General features: G+C 40.6%; 1 protein-coding gene across 1 annotated transcript in view; it reads left to right on the forward strand.

Annotated features, from left to right (window-relative positions):
• Nucleotides 1-13,581, forward strand: part of LOC124131244 (phosphatidylinositol 3,4,5-trisphosphate 3-phosphatase and dual-specificity protein phosphatase PTEN-like) — a 49,255-nt gene extending 35,674 nt beyond the window's left edge. Inside the window, exons 4-9 of the mRNA XM_046494368.2 lie at nt 3,105-3,279; nt 5,466-5,573; nt 7,816-7,957; nt 9,083-9,249; nt 10,353-10,583; nt 12,098-13,581. Of these exons, the coding sequence (XP_046350324.2) occupies nt 3,105-3,279; nt 5,466-5,573; nt 7,816-7,957; nt 9,083-9,249; nt 10,353-10,583; nt 12,098-12,526 (1,252 nt within the window). The 3' untranslated portion in view covers nt 12,527-13,581. The remainder of the gene's footprint in view (nt 1-3,104; nt 3,280-5,465; nt 5,574-7,815; nt 7,958-9,082; nt 9,250-10,352; nt 10,584-12,097) is intronic.
• The last annotated feature ends 2,488 nt before the right edge of the window (nt 13,582-16,069 follow it).

Genomic DNA, 16,069 nt, shown 5'->3' on the forward strand with positions numbered 1-16,069 from the left:
TATTGACATCCTAAGAAGGCTGTACAAAATGTTGATATCTTGTATACGTAATAAACGACTTGAGGTTAGGTTTATCATACAATAAAACACTGCAGGGAGAATAGACCACTCGGGGCTGCGTTAGATAATTCCCACACGTCATTTATTTCTTAAATAAAGATGGTAAGGAAATCCATGTACATTATACAGGATACACTGGGTAATTACAGTGTTTTAATACTCTTGGGTTTTGGAAATTCATCTCACATTTTTGTAGGCAGGCAATTCAAAATTGGGTAATAGTGATTTGCGTATTTTACGCAAATACACATGCTCCTTTTTTCTGTAGTATTATTTCCAGCAATAGAAATTGACACTACACCTATAGTCTGTGCCAATCTGCTCGATAGTAAAGGTATCATAAGGACTAGTAGAACTTTGCCTTTTATTAGGGTCTTGCTTCATGTTATAATGAGGACTAGTGGACTAAAAATGTTACTTTCTATTGCTGATTTCAATATTTGGTGGTTTCATCCACATATTTCTCTTACAAATGCAAACTCAATATTAGGCCAGACACATTTCTTACTTATTTTATGGAAAATATGAAAATAGCTTTCATTCTTGAAAAACTAGAAAAATATTTTGTTACTGTGTTTTAGATGGAAAATGAGCTTTTTTAGCTTAAAACTCACATTAAAATCACTTTCATACTACCCACCTATCTCCTATTTCTCCTTTGAGACACAACATGGTTGTCTCAGCAAATATATCTTAATGGTGCTTTCTGTTTAAAAGTCAAATGCATGAGTGCATAGTGACATCCAAAGTCAGACTGAAAATGCATTCCAGTTATATAGTATGACAGCGGTTTGTAAATAATCGTGTCTGGACCAGACAGTCCAGTGATTGACACCATGAGCATCGATCCACGCCATTTGGATATGATGACATGCATCAACCAAGTCAGTGATTATACAAACAAGCATAGTCACCTTTTACGGCAACCATGGGTTGCTGAAGACCTATTCTACCCCGGATCTTCACGGGTCAAGTTGCCTTCTACGGCAAGCATGGGTTGCGGAAGACCTATTCTACCCCTGATCTTCACGGGTCTAGTCGCCTTTTACGGCAAGCATGGGTTGCGGAAGACCTATTCTACCGCGGATCTTCACGGGTCTGGCGCCTTTTACGGCAAGCATGGGTTGCAGAAGACCTATTCTACCGCGGATCTACACGGGTCAAGTTGCCTTCTACGGCAAGCATGGGTTGCGGAAGACCTATTCTACCCCTGATCTTCACGGGTCCCTTTCAATTATAAGTATTGTACCTGTTGTGGGCTGTGTGTAGAAGAGAGATGCAGTGATATTTTTGCAGATATTTGTATATATATATGTGTGTTTATTGTTTGCAGTTAGTGATGCAGGAACAGCCTCATTCTAATTGGGCAACTCTAGTTGGGCACATGTACTACTCAATGAAAGTGGACCGTCCATTTCTTTCATATTACTGTACTTGATCTGTCATGTCACAACAGAGCCATATATTTCTAGCTATACCTGTATACGGTAAAGAAAGATACTTCATTTATAGCAGGGGGCACAGGTGGCCCAGTCGTCTAAGGCGCCGCGATTCGCTGTGCAGAGTTACGTCCCTTGGGCACGCAAGAAACCTATGATTGTGGGTTCGAATCCCGGTTCGCCCCGATTATGTTTCTAGGTTTGTCAGCACCATACCTGTGCTCGTGGGTTTCACCGAAGTGGTAAACATCTGAGACCTGCATCACTTCGGGCTTTCCTCCCACATTAAGCTGACACGCCGTGATATAACTGGAATACTGTTAAAAGCGGCGTTAAACACAACTCACTCACTCACTATCTTAGCACATGTCGGTGATGTACTTCAAGCTTGTTCACCTGTTTTCTATGTTTACATTCTACAGCTGTTTGCTTTGAAGTCTACCGGCTTAAAGTGAAAGTATTCTCATCCAAGAAGTGGTAAATGTCTGAGACCTGCATCACTTCGGGCTTTTCTCCCACGTTAAGCTGACACGCCACGATATAACTGGAATTCTGTTAAAAGCGGTGTTAAACCCAACTCACTCACTCACACACTCATTTATAGGAACTGTTTCCATGAGTTAATCTCAGTGTGACTGAGTATCTGAAGCAGGTAGTGTTTCAGCCTCTGAATGGCTTGTTGGAGCAGGTGCTTGCAGCCCTGAAACACCAGACTGTAAGTTGGTCATATGTTGACCTACCCATAAAGCATTTTTCTTGGGATCTTGTGAGAGGCTTTTAGGGTTTGCTTGTTGTTTAATGCCAGACTCAACAATATTCCAGCTATATGATGTAATTAATTAAGTCTGAACCAGACAAACCAGTGATTGATATTATTAACAATGATCCATACCTTCAAGAAACATTGACATGATTTTACAAAGTCACCGTGCCGTAAGGTGTTACTTGTGTTGCCACTGTGGAAACTGTACAGTAGGAAGTTGGAAAGTTTGTCATAACAACCAGAACATATATTTAATAAAACAATTCCTTTCTCAACTCTCGCAGCCAGCCTGTTCTCATCACCAACTCATTTTAGAGTTCCTTAATAATCCAGGCTTCCATTATGGAATAATTTTATTTACTTAACAATATACATAACTTTATTTTGGGGCCTATATGTCAGTCTAGATAGTGTATAGTGGGGAGTTTCATGAACTTGGGAGTGTGGTTGCTTTAGATTTCTATAACCCGTTTCAGTGCAGACTATTCAGTCAAGACCGCCTCCGTTGTCTAGTGGTAGAGCGTCTGCCCATTTCACCTCACTATGCAGTCAAGCTATAACTTTTGTATAACATATAATCAGGACATGATGATGATGATGATCAGGACATGATGATGATGATGATGATGATGATGGTGATGGTGATGATTTAGTAACTTGGGAGTGTGGTTGCTTTAGTTTTCTATAACCTGTTTCAGTGCAGACTATTCAGTCAAGTTATGACTTTTGTTTAACATAAATCAAGATGATGATGTAAAGCAACATTCACTCACTCACTCACTCACTCACTCAGGAGGTAGACCATTGCTGCCACTCTTGTAAAGCCTCTCCAATATTTGCAGGTGCTGTGAGAGAGACTATGATACCTCCAAGTTCCACCAGCGTGTCGCCAGGTTCCCATTTGATGATCACAATCCGCCCCGTCTGGAGCTGATTAAGCCATTCTGTATTGATCTGGACCAATGGCTGTTGCAGGACACGGAGAATATAGCAGCTATTCACTGTAAAGCTGGCAAGGTAGGGAATATAGCTGTTGTATCTACTTAATTGCTGCAACTACAGGTAAATATGGTAGCTGTTCTTCTATGAAGCGGGCGATGTAGGTGAATATAGTAGTTTTAAGTTTCCTGACTGCCTTGGGGAGATATTTCAAGATTTCAAGGCCAGGATTCATCTCCTAATGCAAATAGAAACACTATTCCACATTTAATGAAGAACAAGGGTTGTCTGATACATTCTCATCCTCACCTAGAAGGTATTGTCTAATAGTAAAATCTTTTGTTGTGGACATCACATGATGTCACACTCTCCTACCCAGAGTTCCATGCGGCCGGCAGCCAGCCAGCATAGTACCTCTGCCACAGGCCAGCGCCATGTGACGATTCGTCACATCTTTCACAGTCCATTCAAGAAATTGCATATGCTTTTCATCCGTTTCATGTTTGACAAGTCTACACATTTTCATAAACAAATGTCAAAGAATGGTTAACTTTCATTGAGAAAGTATGCAAATACGTAAAAATCTACTTGTTTTTGCGTAGTTATCCTATGTTTACATTGGTTGTACGGCTCCACGTGCTGTCATCGAAGCGCAATGGAGAGCTAGCGACACGGTCACTTTGATGCATAAATATATATTGTCATGCAACTCACTGTCGCAGTTGTAGTAGCATATCTATATAGTTATGCAAAACAATATGTAAAGCGCCCCCAAATACTTACATTAGTCCGTTCTATACTGATTTCTGAAAAAGCGCGTTTGTTTACAAACAAGAGAAAAGTCCGGTCACGTGATATGCAAATTAGCCTGTGGCAGTGGTGTTATGCTGAGTCACCACTGCGACGGAGTGTGATGATGTCATTGAGGTATTCCCACAAAATCTTGAGTCAGTGGAGAGACGTGTTTCACTATGACAAGGCAACAAAACAAGCAGGGGTCTGTCACCTTTGGAAAATGGACAAACCTGAAAGCATGCAGTGATCAAGTACTTGCGGGAAAAGGGCTTAGCATCAAACACCATCCATGAAGATATGAGTACAACTCAGGCAAAGATGCCTCCTTCCCATGCCACCATAAAGATGTCAGGAGCAGGGTTTAAGAGTGGCAGGGAGAACGATGTCAGCGACACCTGAAATGATCCAGAGAATACACGATACAGTGATGACAGACCGGAGAATGACATTTGATTATCACAGAAACTTTGGCAATGAAATAAGTATCAGCTTGTTGGTTTTCAAAGCTTCTGACATTGCAGCAGGCACACCAGGTATGCTTGAAGCTGATCCAGAAAGGTTCTTGCAACAGGTCCAAACAACAATTAGAGCAGTGGCAGCATTTGACATCACCACCAAAGAAGGCAAAGACTGTCACATCAGTTGGAAAAAGTTGTGGCCTTCCTATGTTCTGGGTGCAGAGGGTTTCATCATGATGGGCAATCTTCCAAAGGGCCACTAAATAGAGTATATTTTGATGCAATAGCAGTGTGAAATTAAGACTGTGGGCCATGGAAAGCTGAGAAAAGGTGGGGGGCTCTTCCATCATGACAAGGGGGCACGGGTGGCTCAGTCGTCTAAGGCACCGCGATTCGCTGTGCAGAGTTGCGTCCCGTGGACATGCCAGAAACCTATGACTGTGGGTTCGAATCCTGGGAAAGGGCCTCCCTACATAAACAAAACTACAAACTCCTATTGCGGCCGTGACCATAACACAAGATGCACATAAAGCAGTATAACTGTGTGCTATATTGGACCACATTGTTTTTAAGTATTAGAATTTTTGAATTTTTTTTAAATGGAAATAAAAACGAAACATGCGGAAGACTTTATGATGATGCGGGCCGTGCTTGAGAACCAAGACTATTATTTGTTTTAGCCTTATCTGGCTCTGTCAGACTTTCATCTGTTCCCATACATGAAGAAGGCTCCAGCCGGAACTCATTTCGACTGGAAGGGTGACATCATAGCAGCAGTGGAGACCTTCTTCGACAGCCATCAGAAGGACTTCTACGAAACGAGGATAAAATCCTTTCAACATCGCTGGCAAAAGTGTAAACCAAAGGGGAGGGGGATTAAATTGAAAAATGAATCATTCTAATGTATTTTGGTCAAGTCTTTCTATGTGAGGTTCATGTCAATCACCTGTCGTATGTTGTTCAAAGCTGACTGCTTGGCCCTGATCTGCAATGTTTGTTTCTGGTGTCCAGGGTCGGACTGGAGTGATGATCTGTGCCTACATGCTGCACAGGAAGAGGTTCCAAGACGCAGACGAGGCTCTCAAATACTATGGGAAAACAAGGACCAGAGATTATAAGGTTCGTACAGCCAAGGACAATGGAAGCAACCCTCTTTTATTATTGATTTCTTTAAAAATAAATTGATGTTTTTGTAAGAAAAAAGTACTTCATGTAATAATGGGATTGCAGAGTTGTCAAAATGTTGATGATGTGGATGTTTAGGTGTTAGTGGGAACAAACAGTTCCATCTGCTTTTTATGGTTTGAGGCCATTTGTGTCCACAAGGTTTGGATTGCTTATTTGTTTTGGACCTAAATTAAGTGTCAGTATTTGATGTAAGAGACAACAAAACTTATATTTTATCACACTGGGAAAATAGCTTATTATGCCATGAAGTGGGATGGGGGTTAAGGAATTGGTGTGGTCTGCCCATCTAAATTTGTTTCCAGAGCATAACTCTGAAATGGTTCAATAATTCTTGATCAGCCTTTGCCCAGATGTCAGCCTAGCCATGAACTGGTGCATCATGCTATTTAGGAATTTCAAAATTGTTAATGTTTTCCTGGTTTCCATGACAACACATTTGACTCAGGTTCATGTGAGGGTAGGGTTTCTTGATTAAATTTATTTTAAGACAAAACTTGAACAAATACCTATAGAGTGTATTTTAAATTTCAGTAATATCATCACAGCTTGACTTTTGCACAAATCTATCGCGTACTGTTACGTCATGTCTACCAGATCACAATGCTTAGACTTCCCATCTGTAAACATTATGACGTCATGTACCTTAGAACAAGTCCATAGCAACCCATGCTTGCTGTAAAAAGCGACTATGCTTGTTGTAAGAGGCGACTAACAGGATCGGGTGGTCAGGCTCGCTGACTTGGTTGAAGCATGTCATCGTATCCCAACTGCATGGATTGATGCTCATGAAGTCAAGCACTGGATTGTCTGGTCCAGACTCGGTTATTTACAAACTACTGTCAGATAGCTGGAATATTGCTGAACGCGGCGTCAAAGAACAAACAAACAAACAAACCTCAGAACAAAAGATTTCAAAATTTGTTTCTATTTCTGTTGGAATAATGATACAGGATATCTGCCTTCATGATTTTCTAGGGGGCACGGGTGGCCCAGTCGTCTAAGGCACCGTGATTTGCTGTGCAGAGTTGCGTCCCTTGGGCACGCCAGAAACCTATGATTGTGGGTTCAAATCCCGGTTCGCTCCAATTATGTTTCTAGGTTTGTCAGCACCATACCCGTGCTCGTGGGTTTCACCGAAGTGGTAACCGTCTGAGACCTGCATCACTTCAGGCTTTCCTCCCACATCAAGCTAACACGCCGCGATATAACTGGAATACTGTTAAAAGCGGTGTTAAACCCAACTCACTCACTCACTCACTCACTCATGATTTTCTTGTGTCTCATTGAAGTGGATCAAGTATTATGGTGAAAATTATTGTTTGAGTACATAAAGCAAACATATACCGACTTCACTGCTCCCTACTGCGTCCTTTCAAGCTGCTGAAAATATTAGGCTCATCCAAGTCAAAAAGTCCAGTTTCCACCCTTGCCGAACTAGGCTGGAATTCCTGCGCTCGATCCAACAGTGGTTATTTTGAGTTTTGTCCCTTCTAAGCCTCTCCTATGGACCGATCAGATTCCACCTCTCGTATCACTTGCATTTGTTTTAAACAAAATGGCAGTGCCCAGTCATGACGATCTGATTGATAATCAAGATCTATATTGTGATAAAACGGGTCTTACATCGCGAAGTGCATCAAATCACGTGAGCACCTTCATAAAAAACATGAGGGTAAGACTTGGAAAACAACGAGCTGGCGGTGCACATGCAATCAACCGAAATCTGCACCACACTTTACAAACCGTATTTCGATTTCGTTGCACGATTTTGATTGGACTATGCATAGACTCGTTAGTCCAGCCAAAATGTAACTCCATAATACCAGCCTAGTTCGGCAAGGGTGGAAACTGGACTTTTATAGTCGGTTAACTCTCTTGCCTCGGAGAGACAGGATTAGTGTGGACTAGTACAAGCAGTCACACACACGTCACTCTAGAAGTGCAAAAGTCTTGACCACGATGTTAAACCTCCATTTCACCTTGCCCCAGACGACTTAGTTTTATCAATTTGTCAAGAATGTTCATACCATTTTATTCTCAACAATGAAGCAATGTGACATTGAAGTTCAGGCCATCCAATCAGCATTGGTAATTCCTGGAATACACATGTACAAATATTGGAAAGTAGATGTTTCTTCCCTTATGGGTGATATGTGACTGTCTGTGTGTGCAGGGTGTGACAATACCAAGCCAGCGGAGGTATGTCCGGTACTACGGGGAGCTGTTGCGGAGTGAGCTGGACTACAAGCCTGTCAGTCTGCTCCTCAAACAGATCATGTTTGAAACAGTGCCCATGGTCAATGTTGGATCAATTTGTAAGTACGAAGGTTCTGTGACAAGAAATATGTTTTCGATATTGAAATGTTTCACTTACCGTATTCGACGTAATAAGCGCCCCACTCTAATAAGCACCCACGGCGATATTTGCTAATATATTGGCAAGTGAACAATCCCAATTAGCACCCCTTCCGATTGATCAATGTACACGTGACTTATATATTTGTGTATAATATGCACTCGTGTGTTATATGCACCCTTAATTATGGGCAATTAAATTCTGGAAAAATATATCTGTGGTATATAAACAGTTCAGGCCATCAGCATAAACCATGAAATTTATCTTTCAACTCAAATTTTTTTCCACCCAAATAATATTCTAATAAGAGCCCAGAGGATTAAATCTGTGGTTCCGTATTCACCGAAATTATCGTGTAGAGACTTGACAGAAGGGGCACTTATTAAAATCATACATAAGTTAAACTCTTTTCAGAGATCAAGCGGTAGTCAACAAAGAAAAGATTTTCAATTATGGTTCTTTGGGGCAATTATATACTTGTGTTTTTTCTGTGGCAAAGGAAATATGTTCTTATATGGACATCTCTTATACAGGTGCACTTATAAAGATTACTTACAGCTTTGTCTTGAAGGTGGTCGGGGGCATATTGGAGCAGAGCGCTTAATATGGAGAGAACGGTACTTCATGTTAATGAAGCATAGTAGGAAAGAGTGTAATGTTTGAATACTGAAAAGTCTGATAACAGACGAGCTTTGTGTGAAGGATCATCCTTGCTGACATTCTACTATCTTAGCACAGGGGGCACAGGTGGCCCAGTCGTCTAAGGCGCCACGATTTCCTGTGCAGAGTTGCGTCCCTTGGACATGCCAGAAACTTATGATTGTGGGTTCAAATCCCGGTTCGCCCCGATTATGTTTCTAGGTTTGTCAGCACCATACCCGTGCTCGTGGGTTTCACCAAAGTGGTAAACGTCTGAGACCTGCATCACTTCGGGCTTTCCTCCCACATTAAGCTGACACGCCGTGATATAACTGGAATAATGTTAAAAGCGGCGTTAAATCCAACTCACTCACTCACTATCTTAGCACATGTCGGTGATGTACTTCAAGCTTGTTCACCTGTTTTTTATGTTTACATTCTACAGCTGTTTGCTTTGAAGTCTACCAGCTTAAAGTGAAAGTATTCTCATCCAAGAACTTTGATGGCTTCAAGAAGAAAGATGAATACTTTCTTATGCCGATAACACAGCCGGTTCCGCTGTGCGGGGACATCAAGATCGAGTTCTTTCATAGAACAAGATATGGGAAGAAGGTATGCACTCCTCGTGTTATTCTGTTACTGTTTTCCATCTTTATTGTATTTACTTTCTTTTTCTGATTTACATTTTTCTTACCTTGTTTACTTGTTTATCTCCCTTGTTTGAAAAAGGTTGGGATATAGCGATCACCATGCCCCTCCTGAGCAGAATTCCAAAACCGTTAAATATTTATTGTTGAAACAATCTGTGTGGTTCAGTCTAGTGGGCAACTGGTACCGTTTGATGCTTTGAGACTTTTTTTCGTTTTAGTTTGTTTGTTTTTCATTATCGGAGCAGAACTCCAAAATTATTAAGTACATCTTTTTCAAACTTGCTATGTGTACTGGTGCCTATTGATTATTAGGGATTTTATTTGTTTATTTTTTTCCACGACGACAAGTTAAACCTATACTGAAAATGAGGGTAGAGCATATTTACGGAGCAGAACTCCAAAACCCTTAAATACTTCACGATGGAACCTGCTATGGAGATCAGCCTAGTGGTCAACTGGTGCCGCTCATGAGTTAGGATATTGAAAAAAATTGAAAAGTTTTAGTGTTTTCTTCTCTGAACTGAAGGTATCCAATGGCATTGAAGCAAAATTGGGTATAAGTAGCCAAACTCCGATTTTAATTTCCTCTAAAATGGGCAATATGTCATCCCCTGATGACTCTTGTTTTCACATAAAACCTTCTTATTGAGTTCAGAAAATCTGACTTTCAAAACGTTGATTGTATTTCTATCAGAACAGAAATTGTTGGGGTTTTTTTGGGGGGGGGGGGGGGGGGAGAGCGGCGGGGCTTTCAAGTTTCGAACTAAGAGACAAATTACCCATATCAGGTAAGCTATTCTTACTCGGTAAAAAGCCCAAGATTATCAAATCAGATTGAGGCAGACATTCCCCTTTGTTTCATAATACAGTAAACTACAGTTATAACGAACTTAAAGGAATCACTAATTTTAGTTTATTATAACCGTAGTTCGTTATAAGCATATCTGCAACATATATACAACAAATAGACGGGACAAAAAACAGTTTGTTATACATCCATCAGTTTGTTATAAGCGTGTTCGTTATGAACATAGATTACTCTATGTGGTAAACGGATATTTTCAGGAGAAGATGTTCCACTTCTGGTTCAACACTTTCTTCATCAAGGAGTGGGAGGACTGCGACCAGCAGAACGGGGCAAAGCAGAGGCTGAGTGGGGGGTCGTTGAGGGGGGACGAGGGGGACCACACACAGGAGGAGTACAACCAAGGCTACCTCACACTCACCCTGCCCAAGAACGAACTCGACAGGGCTAACAAAGACAAGTCACATAGAAATTTCAGCCCTAATTTTAAAGTAAGTACTGAATCTCAAATATCACCCATAAGGGTAGAATTATTGTGGTAAAAAGTTTTCGATATTTGCAACTGTGCATTTTGTTGATTCTCAATGCTGATTGGTCAGTTGAAGCCAAATGATGTCACAGTGCTTCATTTTATGGGAAATATGAAACAATCTCATCCATGACATCACAAATTTATTACATTATGTCATCTGAATGTCCGCGTTCAGTGAAGTTTGTCTTTCTCTTTCATACGTTATTTTTCATTTTCTCTCTTAAAATGTCATTGAGTAATATATAGAATAACGTCTATGAGGCCAAAGGCTCGGTCTAAACACCATTCATTCACTCGGGGCAGATACTTCATTATTCCTTGTAGTTCATTGGTTGTTCTCATAATCGACCTGTGAAGATCTTCAGCAACCCATGCTTGCCGTAAAAAGTGACTATGCTTGTCATAAGAGGCGGCTAATGGGATCAGGTGGCCAGGCTCGCTGACTTGGTTGATGCATGTTTTCGTAACCCAATTGCGTGGATCGATGCTGTTGTTATCAATCACTTCTTGACTCTCTTTTGTGGCTGAGTGTGAGTCAATGTACCCAGAGAATGTGGGATGTTGGAGATGCTTTCAGCCACTGGTTTTCCTCGTCCAGGCTTGATTATTGACAGGGTGTAGTATAGGGCTGCAACAAATCAATATGAGGCGAATACGATTCGTATCACGAAAATAGGGTAACGAATACGAATATTAATTCACGAATACAATAAAAAGTCAGCAGTGAATATATTATTTTTTATATTCAGTGAAACATTAACAACATTAATAATCTGACATGGTTTGTTAATTATTAATACAGTATACATTTATACACTGGACTTATCCAGGTACTAGTATCTGCTCAAATGTGACAATGACCAGTGACCACAATACTGTTAAATTAATTATTATAAGAGTGTTGTCTTTGAAGAAATCTAGGCATATAACATGTTCTTATGGATATTTTTAGGTACAGGGTATGTAAGTGCACATGTTTGAATATTCATAAATATTCGATTCTAGTGGACACGAATAACGAATTCAATTCATGAATGGATACGGTTCGATTCATGGAATATGCGAGTTAATCGTAACCGCCCTAGTTTAGTACATTGGATAGTGCTGACTGCAGCAGAAGACTACAAAGCAGATCTAAAAGTGTAGTGTCAGGGATTTATGAAGGCCTGCTCAAATACCCATATTTGGCCCAAAGTCAGCGGGAAACCTCAGCAGCAGATGTCAGTGAATATTCTTAAAGTCGATATATAGTAATGACTAATGTTAGGCTTGTATTTCACTGACCAACTTGAACAAATGAGATTTGGTTTTTCCCAAATTGCCTGCCAAGGACACTTAATTTGGAATCCTGGATAAATCTCTGGTAGTATGGACATTTTTAAATATTTTTTTGTATAAGTGTAAGCACCTCTTTTCCCATTTTCAAATGAAATGATCAACCTGGTCCATTGTGTCTATGCTTTACTTTTTCAGGTTAAAGTTTTCTTCTCCCCCATGAAGGAGGCAGAACCTAATCCTAACCTGGAACGCAGTAAAAGTGCTGACAATATGATCTGCAAGACATGCAAGCGAGGAGACGAGTACACACAGCCTCGGTCTCAGACCTCGGACAAACTGTGGGTACCTCAGCCACAAGCCATGGATTGCAGCAGCAGCAGCACGCTGTCTAGTTCCGTAAACAAGCTGAGCCTCAGCGAACACTCTATACCCAACCGAGTCCTCCTCGTGCCGCCAGATAACGCTTTATACAATCACAGGATGGGGGGCGGTGAGGGGGGCAGCGATACTGCCTCCGTATCGGGGAGCACGGAGGGTGTGTCCCTTGGGGGCTTCAGTGACGACGATCTCTCGGATACGGAATCGGACAATGAGTGGGATGGTTGTGAAGTGACCCAAGTATGACCCCTGACCCTGTGGGTTGAGCCAATCGTGGGAGGCTGGGTGTATTTTGCCTTACAGCTGTATTGTTGACGTGTTACAATCTACATCCAGTTGTTGATACTTCTGATTTAAGAAGCTTGTGTTTGCTTCACGGTTTCTTGTAAGGAAACTGTGCATAGTTTATTCGAGTCTTATTTTGGTGGGTTGAATGGTCACAAATGTTTCTTAAAGTTTCTACTCCGATGACTTTTAGAAAGCAAAAATAGTTTTTTTGTCTATCTGCCTGGATTTAATCTAAGACCAGATCAATTTGATTCAAATATAAGCAGCTCATTTCACTGTGTCATGAAGACCTTTATTTTGCCAAATTAAAAAAATATAATTTTTAATTTTAGAAAATGGAATGATCAGTTATGGAAATTATTACTTGCCTCAATAAAGTAGATGAACTGTATGTTGATCCAATGCCAAATTACTTAATATTGTTCATAAACTTGTATGCAAGGTGAAAATTGGTCTGGTCTAAGGTAATAACCTCAGTAGGCTGTAGTCATTTAGTTAAGGGTTACTCTGATGCCATCAATACTACTTTCCCAGTCTCCTAGATGACAGAATAAGTGGCTTTCATGGCAGATTCCGTTGAGAAATAAGAATAACATTGTGTTACAAACAACTTTTCCCTGTCACAATCTTATTTCACGAACATGAAGCAAGTATTTTAGTTGAATAAGTGAATGGGGTGTTATGCCGTAGTCAGCAATATTACAACAGTACGACAATGGCCTGTTATGTCATTCAACCTGCTCGTCACAAATCACACTTCAATTACAGTGACCAGTCAACCAGGGCGTCATTTCACAAAATAGTCTTTGCGCTGAGGCGATCGTAAATCCTATGGTTTTACATAGAATTGTGACAGTTTGTAGTGCTGAGATCGCTTTGTGGATCTGTCAGGGACGTTGTTCCAACAATCTCATTAAAATCAGACCTTAGTTCTCGCTACTGCTAAGCAAAGATCAAAATTGGCGACTACGCTTCGAAACATGTTTTGACAAATTCTCGATTACAAATTTGAAACCTGAACAAAAAAAACATTCTGGAATGACTAATAGATGGTCTAGAAAGTAAGGATTCAGTCGTTAAACCCATAACTATCGTTCGGAATACCCCATGTTAAAGTTTTCGAGATTACATGATTAGAAATCACATTCCGACAGTCACTTTCATAATCTGGTAAGCAACACTGATTGGTTGGATGAAAGGTCGTTCTGACGTGACCCCTAATGGGATGTCTTCAGATCTTTGTTTAGCGGTAGCGAGAACTGGGATCTGATTTTAATATAGTGAGTGTAGTATCCATACTGAAACACAGACTTGCGACTGCCGTAGCGCTGCGGCTGTTTTGTGGAACAGGGCCTAGGTTACGACTCACGAACTGGTCATTCCCGGCATCACCCATTCAGGAATCTTTGTGACCACCCAATCCCCTGTTTAGCTTTACGACAAGCATGGGGTACTCGGGACCTATGCTTTCCCAGAATCCCCACGGGGGACCAAACATGAAGTGCCAATAATCGTTGTACGGCTTTCCCCACATCTAGTTCCTTGATTAATGTATCAGGAAACTTGTAAGCTGGCTATCGATTGCAGTGGAACCCTACCCTGTCAGAACGGACGGGGTATTATCAATACAGGTCTGTTGGAAGAAAATTATGTTAGACATTTGTCAAATGATAGATAAAATTATCACTATGTTAAGGTAAAATAATTTTATAGATTTATAATAAACATTGAATCTTTACAGTGTGCCAGTCATGTAAGTTCTTAGTTCTTCAAATCTTAGTCATATTTCGTGGTAGTCAGTCAATACAAGCAGGAGTTGATGTGTCGGCTGTTGCTGGACCAATCGGGCAGAAGGTTTGCATCATTAAATGCACCTCGCTTTGTTTTTGTATTGAGGATTCCTGTCGATATATTCATGTAACCTGTCATACATACAGGAAACTCCTTAACTTTCCGTAAACATTTAAACATGTACTTTTCTTTGAATTTCCGATTCAACCTGAGGTAATTTCAGTAACTTTCAGTTGAACTCGAAGTTCGTTTGAAAATGTTATGATGTTGCTTAATGCATTTTAATGAGGGCTTCCAATTGTAGCATCAGGTAGAACTGTGTTGTAGAAGAAACTGAGAAATAGGGTTTTGTTTGGTGCCAAATGGGGATGCACTGTCAATCCTCGTCATATTGATAAAACTGATCATTAAGTTTTGGAAATGCAAACATTCAGAATAATAGGCATTATTAGATTGGATATAGTGACATCACTTTTGGACAATATTCCAGCATTGTCCTGACAGAGTCGAGTAATTATGTGTTTAAACAAATCCATGTGCAGAATAGAATCCTGGTTGAGTGAACACTATAACCACAAGGCTACCCCACCGCCTTCTCTGCAGGAAACTAGGTTTAAAATTGTCAGAAGAATTGAAGGATAATAAATTTTTATACACACACATTCTTAATATGGAAAGACGTCTTTGTAATTTGAGATCAGTTTGTGATAAAGGTGATAGATTATATGCATACAGTTACTTTTTAGTTGGGTCTGACTCACAAATTTGAGAATTCAGTTGTTGTTTTTTCTTAAAATCAAGAGACTCGGTACATTTCATTTCATCAAAGTCGGTGACATTTTCCCACATCAAGTTGACATGCTGTGATTAAATTGAACTAAGCCTGTTAAGATCATCAAACTCATTGATATGACGAGGTTTGACGGAAGTAAAAATCAAACAAGACAATCTTAAACTTCACTTAAACAAAGATAATGTTCATTTGGAACCCTCAAGGCATTACTGAGATAGCAGTGATTGGAAATTAAGGAGGTCACTGGGCTTTTTGATGTATTTGAATCCAAGGACCCACTAGATATTTCTTTCTAACCTCGAGCTGTGACAAGGGCTGTTGATTTTCATGCTTAATTTGGTGCACTGGGTAGGGTTTTGCTGCATCGTCCCAGAATCAGCTGACTTTGACATGTGAAGGCAGCTGGCTATCATGGAAGTTCTCTTCCTTACATTGCTTGTACATAACTCCCAGCTATGCTTTAAACACACAAGCATGTAGGGTAGGCGCACCCACACCTTGTACATTTCCGATGTAGGTATCTCCTCAGTACTTAACCTCATCACATCAAACACATCAAGTCAAAATGAACGTTGTTAAACACAAGGGCCCTGTTTCTAAAAGCGATCTTAGCGCTAAGATGATCGTAACTCGCAGACTTCTGACAGTCATTGCGCTAAGATGATTGTAACTCACAGACTTCTGACAGTCGTTGCACTATGATCACCTCATGAAACAGGGCCCTGTGCCTGCTCCACAAAGCAATCTTAGCGCTAAGATGATCGTAACTCTCTGACTTCTGACAGTCGTTGCACTAAGATCACTTCGTGAAACAGGCCCACAAAGCAATCTTAGCACCTATGACTGTTGTTAGTCAGTTTAAGGAATTGGAGTTACGATGAACTTCGTGCTAAGATAGGTTTGTGGAATGAGGCATT

This window comes from Haliotis rufescens, unplaced genomic scaffold, assembly GCF_023055435.1.
Source record: "Haliotis rufescens isolate VD_foot unplaced genomic scaffold, xgHalRufe1.0.p SCAF_20, whole genome shotgun sequence".
Lineage (NCBI taxonomy): Eukaryota > Metazoa > Mollusca > Gastropoda > Lepetellida > Haliotidae > Haliotis > Haliotis rufescens.